At 48.1% G+C, this 15612-nt stretch overlaps 2 protein-coding genes across 2 annotated transcripts in view; both read right to left on the bottom strand.

Moving 5' to 3' along the window:
* Positions 1 to 14472, bottom strand: part of LOC138788947 (E3 ubiquitin-protein ligase TRIM11-like) — a 28746-nt gene extending 14274 nt beyond the window's left edge. Inside the window, exon 1 of the mRNA XM_069967382.1 lies at positions 14428 to 14472. The gene's annotated coding sequence lies outside the window, so the exon portion shown is untranslated. The remainder of the gene's footprint in view (positions 1 to 14427) is intronic.
* Positions 8744 to 12290, bottom strand: LOC138788956 (E3 ubiquitin/ISG15 ligase TRIM25-like). The gene has a single exon (XM_069967394.1). It carries the CDS (start codon positions 12287 to 12289, stop codon positions 10691 to 10693), a length of 1599 nt encoding a protein of 532 aa, XP_069823495.1. The 5' UTR covers position 12290; the 3' UTR covers positions 8744 to 10690.
* Positions 14473 to 15612: the final 1140 nt, after the last annotated feature.

Genomic DNA, 15612 nt, shown 5'->3' with positions numbered 1-15612 from the left:
GCTTGTAAATGTTATGGAGGAATCTGCAGATCCATGGTAACAGCCGAAAGGTTTGGTGACTGAAGCAGTTATGGTCAAGAAATTCGCAAAATCTGATGGAGAACGCGCTCTAGTTTTTGCTGCCTGTTGGATAGCAGAACAGTATTCAAGGCTGAAGGAGCAAAATAATATTTTACACAACCAAGTTAAATGTTTGGATGACTTGGCTATGTTCACACAACGTAAGTTCCGCTGTAATCATGGCCGTTGTTACAACGGCCATGATTTCTGCAGTACTTACGTTGTGCTGCATGGTGTACACTCCGGCTGGGATCCCTAGCGGCGCCGCAAGGATCTGACATGTCAGTTTTCTGCGGCCGCTATTCAATGAATAGCAGTCACAGAAAACCCTGTCAGTGCACACTATGGAGCATGCGGCTCCGGTCGCACGCCCCATTGAGTTCAGTGGAGAGTTCTAAAGCTAAAGATCTGCAGTACCGGCCGGGATGATCTTATCTGACACCGGACGTTCCGTGACCGTCATACAATGTGTGGACATAGCCTAAATAGTGATATAAGGGATATAAAGCCACCGGAAAATGAAACTTAAATGGAAAATTCTTCCCAAGATGGCAAGATGGCAGAGAGGCCGTATTAGATGTTTCCACCAGGTTCCATAGCAGATGGTTAATTTCCCTCTAAGGAATAATACACGACCTTACAATTTTTATATTTTTTTTCATTTTTAAGGACAAGCCTAAATGTTAGAATGTTCGGTTGGGGGGTGGTTTGGTGAAAATCTAAACTCTAAGTTGTTTTTTTTTTGGTTTATTTTCCCCCAACCCCCTGTCCTGTGAGCTGCAGCTGGTGCGAGACAAATTACCATCTGAATGAATGATAATGTAGTCACCATTGTGAGGCTAATGTAACTGGGGATCTCTTACTATTGTTATTATGGACAGTCGCTCCGCTCTGTGAATGCCGCAGACTGTAAACAAGACTCCGTCTCCATTACACATTCCGGTGTGCAAACAGTTTTTTTTTGCATTTTTTAATTTTATGATTTTATCTTGCATTTGTCTCAATGGCAACTTGATTTTTAACAGACTGTACGTTCCGTTACTAAAGCAAATATGGTGAATACAGGAAGCTGCCTTCAATCTGGATTTTTGATTGTTATTTGTATTGTCTATTTTTGTCATGTATGTCAGTATCAGCAAACATACTGTTTCTTGTCTGTAGTTCCCACGAGATCTATAGATAAAGCCATTATTGTTCACATTTACACACTTTATCATAGTTTTATAAAAGTAGAAAATTTCGCTAAACATGGTGGTCATACAGTAATGTGGGTTGTGGGTGATTTTCTGTGGAAGCTGTTAAGCCAGTATCCAGTTTACCAAGTAACTAGGTGCCTGTTGTGCTTTATATGAAGTCACCAGGACCAGTGAAGACATTTTTTTTTGCAAAAAAATAATCAGGACACCTACGCCAGCTCTGAGCTGGCGTAGGTTTCCTGCCGCACACACTGGTGCGCACGGGATTTATGTAGAGGCAGCACGCCTCTACACAAATCTCCGTACTGTCGGAGCGGCAGGGAAATATTTAAGCAGAAAACGCCGGACTTAATAAATATCCCCCATATTGTGTAAAATCATCCGTAATTGCATAAAATACTGAACTGATTAAAAGAATTTAACTTTGCTTACATTTGATGCGCATTTTTCACAGATGTCACAAACATGGCGTCCGCAAAAAACATGGATCCCATAGACTTCTATTGGTAATCCAAGCTGCAATCACAGTCCGCACAAGGACATGTCCTTTTCCTTCTTTTACAGAACGGATTGCGGATCAAAATTTAAACAGACTGTACAAATAGCCCAATACAAATCAATGTGCACTAAGTTGAACCGTGATTTCGCAATTACAGACAATTTTGTGTAATATGAGAATAAGGCCTTAGTGGGCGTCAACTCATAGTGTGTTATATCCCAATCAACGTAGTGTACATTGATTTATAAAGGGCTATTCATACAGTCCGTTTTAATTTCGATGGGCAGTCTGTTCCATAAAAAACTAGGACCTGCGGAATGCTATTGCGGTACTGATTATTAATAGAAGTCTATGGGATCCATGTTTTTTGTGGATGTCAAATCTGTGACGTTCGTGAAAAATGCGAATTAAATCTAAGCAAACTAGTCCCAAGTGCCTAAAGGTCTGGCCTAGGTAACAGAGTAATTAAAAGGACGATACACACTTGTCTGCACTCCCAGAGATGCTGGGGTGACTGAGGGGGGAGAGAGGCTGGAGAGAGGCTGGGGTGACAGAGGGGGGAGAGAGGCGGGAGAGAGGCTGGGGTGACAGAGGGGGGGAGAGAGGCTGGGGTGACAGAGGGGGGAGAGAGGCTGGAGAGAGGCTGGGGTGACAGAGGGGGGAGAGAGGCTGGAGAGAGGCTGGGGTGACAGAGGGGGGAGAGAGGCGGGAGAGAGGCTGGGGTGACAGAGGGGGGGAGAGAGGCGGGAGAGAGGCTGGGGTGACAGAGGGGGGAGGAGAGAGGCTGGGGTGACAGGGGGGGAGAGAGGCTGGGGTGACTGAGGGGGGAGAGAGGCTGGGGTGACAGAGGGGGGAGAGAGGCTGGGGTGACAGAGGGGGGAGAGAGGCTGGGGTGACTGAGGGGGGAGAGAGGCGGGAGAGAGGCTGGGGTGACAGAGGGGGGAGAGAGGCGGGAGAGAGGCTGGGGTGACAGAGGGGGGAGAGAGGCTGGGGTGACAGAGGGGGGAGAAAGGCTGGGGTGACAGAGGGGGGAGAGAGGCGGTAGAGAGGCTGGGGTGACAGAGGGGGGAGAGAGGCGGTAGAGAGGCTGGGGTGACAGAGGGGGGAGGAGAGAGGCTGGGGTGACAGGAGGGGAGAGGCTGGGGTGACAGAGGGGGGAGAGAGGCTGGGGTGACAGAGGGGAGAGAGAGAGTGGGGTGACTGGAGGGAAAGAGGCTGGGGTGACAGGGGGGGGGAGAGAGGCTGGGGTGACAGAGGGGGGAGAGAGGCTGGGGTGACTGGAGGGAGAGAGGCTGGGGTGAGAGAGGGGGGAGGAGAGAGGCTGGGGTGACTGGAGGGAGAGTGGCTGGGGTGACAGAGGGGGGAGAGAGGCTAGGGTGACAGAGGGGGGAGAGAGGCTGGGGTGACAGAGGGGAGAGAGAGAGAGTGGGGTGACTGGAGGGAAAGAGGCTGGGGTGACAGGGGGGGGAGAGAGGCTGGGGTGACAGAGGGGGGAGAGAGGCTGGGGTGACTGGAGGGAGAGAGGCTGGGGTGAGAGAGGGGGGAGGAGAGAGGCTGGGGTGACTGGAGGGAGAGTGGCTGGGGTGACAGAGGGGGGAGAGAGGCTGGGGTGACAGAGGGGGGAGAGAGGCTAGGGTGACAGAGGGGGGAGAGAGGCTGGGGTGACAGAGGGGGGGAGAGAGGCTGGGGTGACAGAGGGGGGAGAGAGGCGGTAGAGAGGCTGGGGTGACTGAGGGGGGAGAGAGGCTGGGGTGACTGAGGGGGGAGAGAGGCTGGGGTGACAGAGGGGGGAGAAAGGCGGTAGAGAGGCTGGGGTGACAGAGGGGGGAGGAGAGAGGCTGGGGTGACAGAGGGGGGAGAGAGGCGGGAGAGAGGCTGGGGTGACAGAGGGGAGAGAGAGAGTGGGGTGACTGGAGAGAAAGAGGTTGGGGTGACAGGGGGGGGGAGAGAGGCTGGGGTGACAGAGGGGGGAGAGTGGCTGGGGTGACTGGAGGGAGAGAGGCTGGGGTGACAGAGGGGGGAGGAGAGAGGCTGGGGTGACAGAGGGGGGAGAGAGGCTGGGGTGACAGAGGGGGGAGAGAGGCTGGGGTGACAGAGGGGGGAGAGAGGCTGGGGTGACAGAGGGGGAAAAGAGGCTGGGGTGACAGAGGGGGGAGGAGAGAGGCTGGGGTGACTGGAGGGAGAGAGGCTGGGGTGGCAGAGGGGGGAGAGAGGCTGGGGTGACAGAGGGGGGAGAGAGGCTGGGGTGACAGAGGGGGGAGAGAGGCTGGGGTGACAGAGGGGGGAGAGAGGCTGGGGTGACAGAGGGGGGAGAGAGGCTGGGGTGACAGAGGGGGGAGGAGAGAGGCTGGGGTGACTGGAGGGAGAGAGGCTGGGGTGACAGAGGGGGGAGAGAGGCTGGGGTGACAGAGGGGGGAGAGAGGCTGGGGTGACAGAGGGGGGAGAGAGGCTGGGGTGACAGAGGGGGGAGGAGAGAGGCTGGGGTGACAGAGGGGGGAGAGAGGCTGGGGTGACAGAGGGGGGAGAGAGGCTGGGGTGACAGAGGGGGGAGGAGAAAGGCTGGGGTGACAGAGGGGGGAGGAGAAAGGCTGGGGTGACAGAGGGGGGAGAGAGGCTGGGGTGACTGGAGGGAGAGAGGCTGGGGTGACAGAGGGGGGAGAGAGGCTGGGGTGACTGGAGGGAGAGAGGCGGTAGAGAGGCTGGGGTGACTGAGGGGGGAGAGAGGCTGGGGTGACTGGAGGGAGAGAGGCTGGGGTGACAGGGGGGGAGAGGCTGGGGTGACAGAGGGGGGAGAGAGGCTGGGGTGACTGGAGGGAGAGAGGCTGGGGTGACTGGAGGGAGAGAGGCTGGGGTGACTGGAGGGAGAGAGGCTGGGGTGCCAGGAGGAAGCTGATGTGGAGAGAGGAGGGAGGCTAGGGTGACAGGGGAGAAGCTTACGTGGGGCACGGGGAGGAGGCGCTGTAGAGGCAGGCTGATTCCCCGCAGTACAGTTATGGGGATGCGGTGAGCTTTCGGCACGGACAGGCTGTAATACACCGTCCCGAAAGCTCACAGCTGCAGCCCCTCGGTTACCGGACTTCTCTCCTGCTCTGCAGCGTCGCGATGTCACGTGGAGAGAAGTCCGGGCACTGAGGGGCTGCAGCTGTGAGCTTGCGGGCCGGTGTATTACAGCCTGTCCGTGCCGAAAGCTCACCGCATCCCCTTAACTGTACTGGGGGGGACCGTCCTATCCAGCCCACCCCTGGCTGGTCTGCGGTCTGCTGGAAGGTTAGTGGGGGCGGACGCCCAGTCTGACGCTGGAAGTGTGTGTGTGGGGGGGGAGAGCTGCACAGTTCTCCTGCCCAGTCACTGTGCGGTCTCTCTCCTCCCCCGTTCTCGTTCCTGGGACTCCAAAAAAATGGCGCCGCCACCCCGCCCCAGGTAATTCCGCTGTGTACTGCACATGGGCAGTACACAGTGACGGAGCCTCCAGTTTGAGTGAACCAGACGGACTCCGTCGGTTCACTCCAATGTAATGGAGGTGCCGTATAGTGTCTGTGTGTGTGTCGTGAAATGACGTCACACACAGGCACTATTAAAATGGCAGCCCCCTGTGCATACATTCATTTGATTAACCCCTTCGGGACCAGCCTAGTTTTCGTTTTTGCGTTTTCGTTTTTTCCTCCTTGTGCATAAAAGGTCATAGCACTTGCATTTTTCCACCTAGAAACCCGCATGAGCCCTTATTTTTTGCGTCACTAATTGTACTTTGCAATGACAGGCTGAATTTTTGCATAAAGTACACTGCGAAACCAGAAAAAAATTCAATGTATGGTGAAATTGAAAAAAAAATACGCATTTCTTTTATTTGGGGGGAATGTGTTTTTACGCCATTTGCCCTGGGGTAAAACTGACTTGTTATGCATGTTCCTCAAGTCGTTTCGATTACAACGATATATAACGTATAACTTTCATTGTATCTGATGGCCTGTAAAAAATTCAAACCATTGTTAACAAATATATGTTCCTTAAAACCGCTCCATTCCCAGGCTTATAGCGCTTTTATCCTTTGGTCTATGGGGCTGTGCGAGGTGTCATTTTTTGCGCCATGATGTGTTCTTTCTATTGGTACCTTGATTGCGCATATACGACTGTTTGATCGCTTTTTATTACATTTTTACTGGATTTGATACAACCAAAAATGCACAATTTTGCACTTTGGGATTTTTTGGCGCTGACGCCGTTTACCGTGCGAGATCAGGAATGTGATTAATTAATAGTTCGGGCGATTACGTGCGCGGCGATACCAAACATGTTTATTTATTTATTTTTATTTAAAACCTGGGAAAAGGGGGGTGATTCAAACTTTTATGAGGGGATTTTTACTATTAACAACACTTTTTTTTTATTTATTTTTTTAAACATATATACTAGAAGCCCCCCTGGGGTTAGGGTTATCCCCCCTGGGGTTAGGGTTACTCCCCCCTGGGGTTAGGGTTATTCCCCCTGGGGTTAGGGTTATTTCCCCCTTGGGGTTAGGGTTATTCCCCTGGGGTTAGGGTTATTCCCCCTGGGGTTAGGGTTATTCCCCCCTGGGGTTAGGGTTATTCCCCTGGGGTTAGGGTTATTCCCCCTGGGGTTATTGTTATTTCCCCCTTGGGGTTAGGGTTATTCCCCCTGGGGTTAGGGTTATTCCCCCCTGGGGTTAGGGTTATTCCCCTGGGGTTCGGGTTATTCCCCCCTGGGGTTAGGGTTATTCCCCCCTGGGGTTAGGGTTGTTCCCCCCTGGGGTTAGGGTTATTCCCCCCTGGGGTTAGGGTTATTCCCCCTGGGGTTAGGGTTGTTCCCCCCTGGGGTTAGGGTTATTCCCCCCTGGGGTTAGGGTTGTTCCCCACTGGGGTTAGGGTTGTTCCCCCCTGGGGTTAGGGTTATTCCCCCCTCTGGTTATGGTTATTCCCCCCCTGGGGTTAGGGTTATTGCCCCCCTGGGGTTAGGGTTATTCCCCCTAGGGGACTTCTAGTATATATACTTTGATCTCTCATTGAGATCTTTGCTGTATAGATATATAGCAAAGATCAATGAGATCGGCACTCGTTTGCTTTCGGCTGCTGCAGCCGAAAACAAACGAGTTCCGAGCCTGGGACGGCGCCATCTTGGAGCGGTCCCCGGCCGGCTTCAGTAACGTAGATCGCTCCTCCCGGACAACGTCCCGGAGGAGCGATCTCCGCCACTAGACACCAGGGAAATGCTGTATCCGGTAATCGGATGCAGCTGTCATGTTTGACAGCTGCATCTGATTACTGTATTAACGGGCACGGCATCGGATCGTGCCCGCTAATACCGGCGGTCCCGGGCTACAAGCGGCACCCGGGACCGCCACCGCCGCCGCCCGCGCGAGGACGTACAGTTACGTCCTCGTGCGGGAAAGGGTTAATATTATTAACCAAGCATAAAATATTGCTTTACAAACCATAGGTTTCCCAATCACTACCACACTCAGGTCTCCTAATACCAGAGTCTCTATTTCTCTTAAACCCCAGCCTCTGTTCAAGGCATTTGCATACTTCCTTCCAAAACACTTGTGTTACCGGACACGGCCAAAACATGTGCAACGAGTCCGCCTCGATCTGTCCACATTTAGAACATGCGTTGCTATGTCTAATACCCATTTGCCATAGGGGCCTATTCCACGGAGCGATAATCGTAATTGTTATAATCACACGGAGCGATAACAAAAGCCATAAATAAAATTATCCATTTCTTAATGATTGTTATGTGCTGAATTCAAATATCACAAGGAAAAATGTGAATTGTCTCTAGTTTCTATGATATGGAAGAGTTCTCATGTTACTGTTTTGTGAATTGTATAGAATACAGTATAATAGCCGACATATTTATTATTTCTGCAATCATAAGGAGGCAAGTTTATTGTTCAAAAACTTTTGAAATACATTCATAGGAAACTTTGTTCTATCTGAAATCAACTACAATTTACAGGCATATCCAAGAATTTTTACAAATTTATTATGTTTATTGAACTCTGGAATGTACAGTAGCTCCTTATTCAATGGCTTCTTGGTGCATTTACACGTCTTTTGTATTCATACATGGGATTGTCTCTGATTACTGTCCAACAGTATTCTGCAAGCATTGATGCGTTCCATTTACCCCGATACCTTAGGCTAGGTTCACACTGCGTTTTTGCAATCCGTTTTTTGCAAAAAATGGATGAAAAACTGATGCATTTGTGTCAATGGAAGTCAATGGAAAAGCAGATCAAAACGGATGCACACAAATGCATCTGTTTTTCGCAAAAACACGGATAGCAAAAACGCAGTGTGAACCTAGCCTTATACCATACCTATTGGCCATTCTAAGATGATGCAATATACCAGTTGATGATGTAATACTGATGATGCAAACTTTTCCCAGTATTGTATCACAGGCTGTGAGAAGTATAGAAAGTACGTCTATATCTTGAAAATTAGAGTCAATTTCAAAATTTGAACATCATTTTCGATCTCAGCACCCCCAAAATTAGTTAAGTTCAACTGTTTTCATGTCGGAATCTTTTTGGCTGTTGACCAGTGTAATCGTAATAATAATAATTATCGCTCCGTAGAATAGAGAGAACGATCAGCCGATGATCATGTCATTGGCTGATTGTTTATTTAGGCCCAGACCTAAAATCATCGGTCACCCACCGCGCATCGCTACGTGGAATAGCGGTGCGCGGCAGGCGACCGACGATTCCACAGACAGCATACATTACCTTACCAGGCTGCAGGTCTTCTCCTGCGCTCCTTCTCCCCAGGTCCCGCGCGGCAGCATCAGCTCCGGAGCGGCCTTTCTGAGCTGACAGGCCGCTCAGCCAATCACTGTCCGGGACCGCCGCGGCCAGTTATTGTCTGAGCGGCCTGTCAGCTCAGACAGACCACTCCGAAGCTCATGCTGTGCACGGGACCTGGGGAGAAGGAGCGCAGGAGAAGACCTGCAGCCTGGTGAGGTAATGTATGGAGTTTAACCCCTTAAGGACCGGGCCAATTGTCACTTTTGTGTTTTAGTTTTTTCCTCCTCGCTTTTTAAGACCCATAACGCTTTCTTTTTTTCCACCTACAGGGCCATGTGGGGGCTTGTTTTTTTCAGGAACAGGTGTACTTTGTAATGGCATCTTTCAATCTGCCATAAAATGAATGACGGAACCCCCAAAATATCATTTATGGGGTGAATTTGGGTCAAAGAATGCGATTCCGCAAATTTTTTGGGGGTTCCATGTTTACGTAATACACTTAACAGTAAAACTGGCATTTTTCCTTTATTCTATAGGTCTGTCTGAACACAGCGATATGCAGGTTTACTAGGTTTCTAACGTTTTACTATTTTTATTAGCAGTAAAACATTTTTTTGTGCATTTTTTTGTGCATTTTTTAGGCATATTTAAAATGGCCCTATTGTAACTCCTATGTCACACTTTTTCTTTCACCTATGGGGTTGTATGGGGTGTTATTTTTTGCGTCATGATCTCTAGTTTTTATTTGTAACATTTTTTTCTAGATCAAACGTATTGATCGCTTTTAATCAATTTTTTATACATAAAAGTCATTTAAAAAAAGCAATCTCTGCGTTTTTTTTACCGCTTTTTGTTCACGCCGTTCACCGTGCGGGAATAGTATTGTTTTATTTGAATAGATCGGACGATTACGCACGCTACGGTATATTATGTAATTACTTTATTTTTATGTGTTTTATGTATGAAATGGGAAGGGGAGGGTGATTTACACTTTTATTGGGGGAGGGACTTTGGGGCACTTTGTAAAACTTTAATTCATTTATTTTCACTTTTATAGTTCCCTTAGGGAACTATCACATTTATACATTGGATTCCTCACACTGATCCCTGCTATGCAATAGCATAGCAGAGATCAGTGTTATCTGTGATCTTCTGATTCAGCCTGCCTGTGGCCTGTGGCAGGCTAAATCAGAACTCGGAACCCAGGACTGCATGGAGGTAAGGAGAGGCCCTCCGGCAGTCAGGAAATGTGATCTGGACGCCCGCAGACACGCTGCGGGGGTCCCGATGGCTAAGTAACCGGAGATGCTCCGATAACCTATACTTAAACCCCATGATTATCGGGCCGTGTAATAGGCCCAGTAAACGAGTGCCGGTCTAGCAGATCGGCACTCGTTTACATTATTGATCGGGCCCCCATCGGCCCGTGGAATAGGACCCATAGTCTTTTCGGATCATAATAACGATGATGGATTATTTTAAACTGCGTTAATCTATGATTTTCACAAAGGGAAACTTTCTCCATATTTAACCAGATTTCAATCTGCCACCCCTTAATGTGATGCGGTGGAAATGGGGTTGAAGTGTAAGTGTCAGTGTAAGTGTTAGAAATCTTTTGGGATATCACATAGACATGTAACAGTTTACATTAGTGGGATCTGGGTCTGAGATCCACAATGGTTGCTAGAAAGAGTGGAATGGAGCCCTCATCTGAGCGTTGTATGTCTCTGCTGACTTCGCACACAATGAAGACAAAGCCATAGACATTCTATGAAACCTATTTCATGGGTCTGCTCTGAGATCTGCCCAACGATCAGGAGGGAGCGAGATGGTGGGAGAAAGGCAAAACACTAATCACTTGCCCCTCACTCACTTTATTTCATCTCTCCAATGAAAACGCTTGATGTGTTTCTATGACACGTTAAAAACCTTCAGAAATTACAGTGACACTTTAAAGGGTAACTGCAAATTTAATTTACCCCCCCCCCCCCCATTCCTTCAGTTTGGATGCAGAGAGATGTAGTCCATGCTGGGTGTATGATACCTAGCAAGTTCCTTCATATACAAGCCCTTTCCTAATAAATAGGCTGCGTCTCTCTACACCCAACCTGGGGAAATGGACAAGAGATAAAGTTTGCAAATACTCTATAAGTTGTGGTTCTTAGGTTATGATGGTTTCTTCCAGTTGCTGCCTCCCCCTAATATCCTTATAGAACCTCCCCATACACATAATGCAGCATGAAGGGGCTCGGTGAAGGTGGCGGTGAAGGTGTGTAAGTGTCTGATGGGGTCACACAGCTCATAAAAGGACAGCTGCCCGGCCTCATAATCCAGACAGATCCTGATTCTATCACTGGAGATATAACCAGGTAACCGGATCACTTTATTTTCATGCCTCACTGAATACTGATTCTTAGATACCATCATACACCAGGACTTGGTATTGTTACCGATGCCTGACTGATCTCCCCTCCTGCCTATACTGGGATAACACATCCCCACCCTCCAACTTCCTGATCTACTGATCTCCACATCCCAGTAATGTCGCCCTGAGGAGAATCTCCTGCTGCTCATCACCTGAGAATAATCCTGGAATCTCTCAGCTGCTTCTGGACGATTCTGCTTCTCTCGGGTCCATGTTACAGTTCTCAGGTCGTCTGATATAAGGAGACTATTATTAGCTGTGTTTACATCAAGTAATATGTCTGCAGGATCCTTCCCATAGATCCTTATACCTGATATTATGTCACATAATGTGCGGAATGTGTCTGAGATCACAGTCACATCCAGATCATCTACATCATGGGGCTGTCTATCATGTCCCCCTGTGTCCTCATCACCTCCCCCCTCCTCAGGATCACACAAGTCACCTGTGTCTGGTTCCTTTAAGACAGTCAGTGGATCCGCCATGTTACACAGCTCCTCAATGTGTCTCATCTTCCTGGACAGCTCGTCCTTCTTTATTTCCAGCTGCTGGATCAGAACAGACAGTGAAAGTAACTCTTCCTTTTCCTGCCTGGAGATTTCCCTCAGAGCCCTCTTCTCCAAGTCGTCCAGCCGTCTCCTGATGTCTGTAAACAGGGCAGTGACTCTCTCGGCTTCTCCAGCTGCTTTTTCCTGAGCTTTTCTCCTGCGCTCCTCCACACTCTGGACTCTTTCCTCAGTCTCCTCTCTCTTTGTCATCAGTTTCTGGAGAACATTTCTCAATAGTTTCCTTTTCTTCTCAGAGGCCTCATCCAGCATCTCCACCCGGTGTCCCCGATGTTCTCCGGCCAAACTGCAGGACACACAGATACAAGCAGCGTCCTCAGTGCAGTAATATTCCAGCATCTTCTTATGGACAGAACATTTCCTCTTCTCCAGGGAAGTGCTGGGCTCAGATAAGACGTGTTCTGGTGACTTGCTGTGAGCTCTCAGGTGTTTATCACACAGAGAAGCCTCACAGTGCAGACAGGATCTCACAGCAGGTACAGCAGAGTGAATACAATAAGTGCAGCAGATCCCGGTTTCTGTCGGTGTTGGAGGAGTCAGCAGTATATTCTCCATTAGTTTACATAGAGCTACACACCTCATCAGTGCAGGCCGCTCCTGATACTCTTCTCTACATTCAGGACAGGAATAAACTCCAGTCCCGTCCTGTGTATCCAGCACACGACCAATACAGAGCCGGCAGAAGTTGTGGCCACATCTCAGCATTACAGGATCTGTATAAGTGATCAGACAGATGGAACAGTCCAGCTCGTCTCTCAGAGCAGCAGACGCCATGGCTGACGGAGGAGGAAGAGGGAAACGAAACTACAGAAACCAGAGGGCGGGTCTGGGGTTTATTCCTGTCCTGAATGCAGAGAAGAGTATCAGGAGCGGCTGACGTGTCACTAGTCTTCAGTCCTGGCTGACACAGGAAGAAAGGAACAAAGTAAAATTCTGATGTTTAGAAACCAGAGGAACTAATGGAATGTAAAATCCACAGGTTTTCATGGCCAATAACACATTTGTTAAGATTTTCTCTTAACATTTGGGGAATATACCAGTATCTGATACTGGGCTCTAGAATATGCTGGGCGCTCTGCTCTTTTACACATCAAGCAAAAAGAAATAGCTTCTAATGTACATTTTAGATTCAGTCACCTGCAAAAGCAGAAAAAATTTGATCACCTTAATGGCTCTGACAATACACATATGTCTCTTTCTGAACTGTATGTACAGCTTAAAGAATATGCCTTGGAGGCCGCTTCTCAGGGGGTCTTTAGTTCATGGGAAGGGCAACTGGCAACCCCAGAATTATGCTCCAAGCTCTTGAAAGGACTCTGTTTGGTCAGAAAAACTGTGGTCTGTGAGACTTGATGTGAAATGCATCTGTAAACACTTTTAAGACAATTTAAGACACTGCCCCAAATGCCTCTTACCTAAGGCTTATCTTTTTCATAGTATATGGGACTGCGCACAAAGCAAGCCTTTATGGAGTGAAGCTGGATTGTTTTTTACACAAATAGGCCTGCGCTGGTGCATGGATGCCGATGCCTTGGTCCTTCTTTAGAACCACAACCCGTTTCCCGCGCTTGGTCTGGCCTGAAGCACTGGAGGTGGGCCTGCCCTCCCCGGGTGTGACGAAACCCTTTCCCTCTGTGATGCAGCTCCATTGATTTTATCAGACCAGCGCCATGTGCGGGAATCAGGCTATGGTTCACAAAAAGGACCCCGGAACTGTTCTGTTCATGTAAAAGCTTAAAACGATCTACCTGATGGTACATTTGCTTTAAATGCGTCCTACAGCATTGGTTGGATCAGACACCCCCTACAATGTCTCAAGTCGGAGTCACAACTGCTTCATACTGAAGACTGAAATGCTTAAAGCGACTCTGTACCCACAATCTGACCCCCCCAAACTGCTTGTACCTGCGGATAGCTGCTTTTAATCCAAGATCTGTCCTGGGGTCCGTTCGGCAGGGGATGCAGTTATAGTGATAAAAACAACTTTAAATCCGGCAGCACTGTGTCTAACGGCCGGGGCTTACATTTGTAAATGCATTAGGCTGGCACACCCTCTCTGTCCTTCCTCCCCACCCTCCTCATCTTTAGGAATACTCCAGGCAGATTGCTTCCTATTCCCCACCTGTGGCAGCCTGACACATGGGCTGGATTGTTAATACACCTGTGCAAAGCTCAAACAGCAGTAAATGTTCCTGGATATTCCTGGCATTTTCAATTTCAATTCACCACACATATAATTTTTTTCTGGTTTCACAGCGTATTTTCAGCCTGTCATTGCAAAGTCCGATTAGTGGCGCAAAAGATAAGGGCTCATGTGGGTCTCTAGGTGAAAAATGCAAGTGCTATGGTCTTATATACACAAGGAGGAAAAAACTAAAGTGCAAAAATGGAAATTGGCTCAGTCCAAAAGGTTTGCTCATCTCTACAGGGGGGCTATACCAAGATGGTTACCCCTCCACACCAGGGAGCCATACCAAGATGGTAACCCCTTTTACACCAGCAGGACTATACCAAGATGGTTACCCCTCCACATCAGGGAGCCATACCTAGATCGTAACCCCTTTACACCAGCAGGACTATACCATGCTGGCGACTAATCTCCCTCCTCCCCCCTCCCCTCTCCATACGTTACACAGGGCTAGACTGATGTAAAAAAGTCGATTTCCTGATTATGAGCAGTGGATGAGAGAGGGGGGGGGGGCTGGGGAAAGTCTTTTTAAATGCAGATAATGGCATATTTGCCTAATAAACCCATTTACAAAGTTTCTTAAAATCGCCTGGACTATTGATTTCTGGGGGGGGGGGGCAAACGACAGTGACACTATAAGGGCTAAAGTTCTTAAACCAAACTCATCCATTTCCAGGCCCTGAAGGCCTAGCTACCTCTTTCTAAGTTGAGCCTCTTTGGATACCTTCAGCTGCAGCATATGGTTCGGGCTGAGTTTTATTCAGTGCTGGTCTCAGTTTCTGTCACTAGCCTGGAGCCCCTGTTGTGTACAGAGAACATGGACAAGGCGTTAACAAATATATACACTCTCCTTCAAGCAGCTGATCTTCCAAAGCTGACGATTAGAAAGACATTACTGACTACTTCTTCTCAGTGGTCAGTGGTCACCCAATGAAGGTTCCTATATAGGGGTTACTTCACGCATGAACAAGAATAATTCCACACTCTCTGTAAAATCTTCATATTTATTAAAAGTATATAATAAACGGTGCACACCATAGAACATCAAAGTAGAGAATTCTCTCCACGAAATTAGAACGATTGACGCGTTTCGGATATATATGAATCCTTAGTCATAATCTGGCTTCTTAGATGAGACCTCACAGGGGAGGGGATTGGAGACGTGTCCTCTTGAACAGTCGATGTCCTCTTGAACAGTCAAACACACTGGATCCTTATGATGAATACTATAAAGCCATTTGGATTGAACTACCGATCAGATTTGATTTTGTACTATTAATTTTTACACCTGTTATTCTGGTGTTATAGTGAATTTATGTAATTATGTACTTTTGTATTACTATTGTTTTTATACTTCTGATAAGGAGTATGAAGTCAATTAGAGGTGGGGCTTATGAGGTTTATATACGAGTTCCACATGTAAGAAGCCACATTATGACTTGATAGGATTAATATATCCAATATGTGTCAATTTTATTTGCTTCCCAAAAATATGAAGATTTTATGACCTACATAGAATGCTGGGTTATGTTTCTTCTAGACTATTGGAATTATCTACATACACCTCTGGTTACAGGTATTTTGTATGTTTAAAATTTATTTTGTATGTTTTTTTTAGATTTTGGACGGTTCTCGATTTAAATCTCATTGTAGTAGTAGTAGTAGTAGTAGTACAGGTACAGTATAGATGAAGAGTTTAGTAGTACAGGTATAGATGAGGGGTGTAGTAGTGGATAAGGGGTGTAGTAATACAGGTATAGATGAGGGGTGTAGTAGTGGATAAGGGGTGTAGTAGTACAGGTAAAGATGAGGGTGTAGTAGTGGGGTGTAGTAGTACAGGTATAGGATGAGGGGTGTGGTGGTAGTAGTACAGGAATAGATGAGGGGTGTAGTAGTAGTACAGGTATAG

The sequence above is a fragment of the Dendropsophus ebraccatus genome, chromosome 1 (assembly GCF_027789765.1).
Source record: "Dendropsophus ebraccatus isolate aDenEbr1 chromosome 1, aDenEbr1.pat, whole genome shotgun sequence".
Classification (NCBI taxonomy): Eukaryota; Metazoa; Chordata; class Amphibia; order Anura; family Hylidae; genus Dendropsophus; species Dendropsophus ebraccatus.
This window is presented reverse-complemented; position numbering and strand designations above follow the sequence as displayed.

Bases quoted from the DNA above. Each gene is read 5' to 3' on its own strand.
- LOC138788956 (XM_069967394.1), bottom strand. From the start codon at position 12,289: ATGGCGTCTGCTGCTCTGAGAGACGAGCTGGACTGTTCCATCTGTCTG.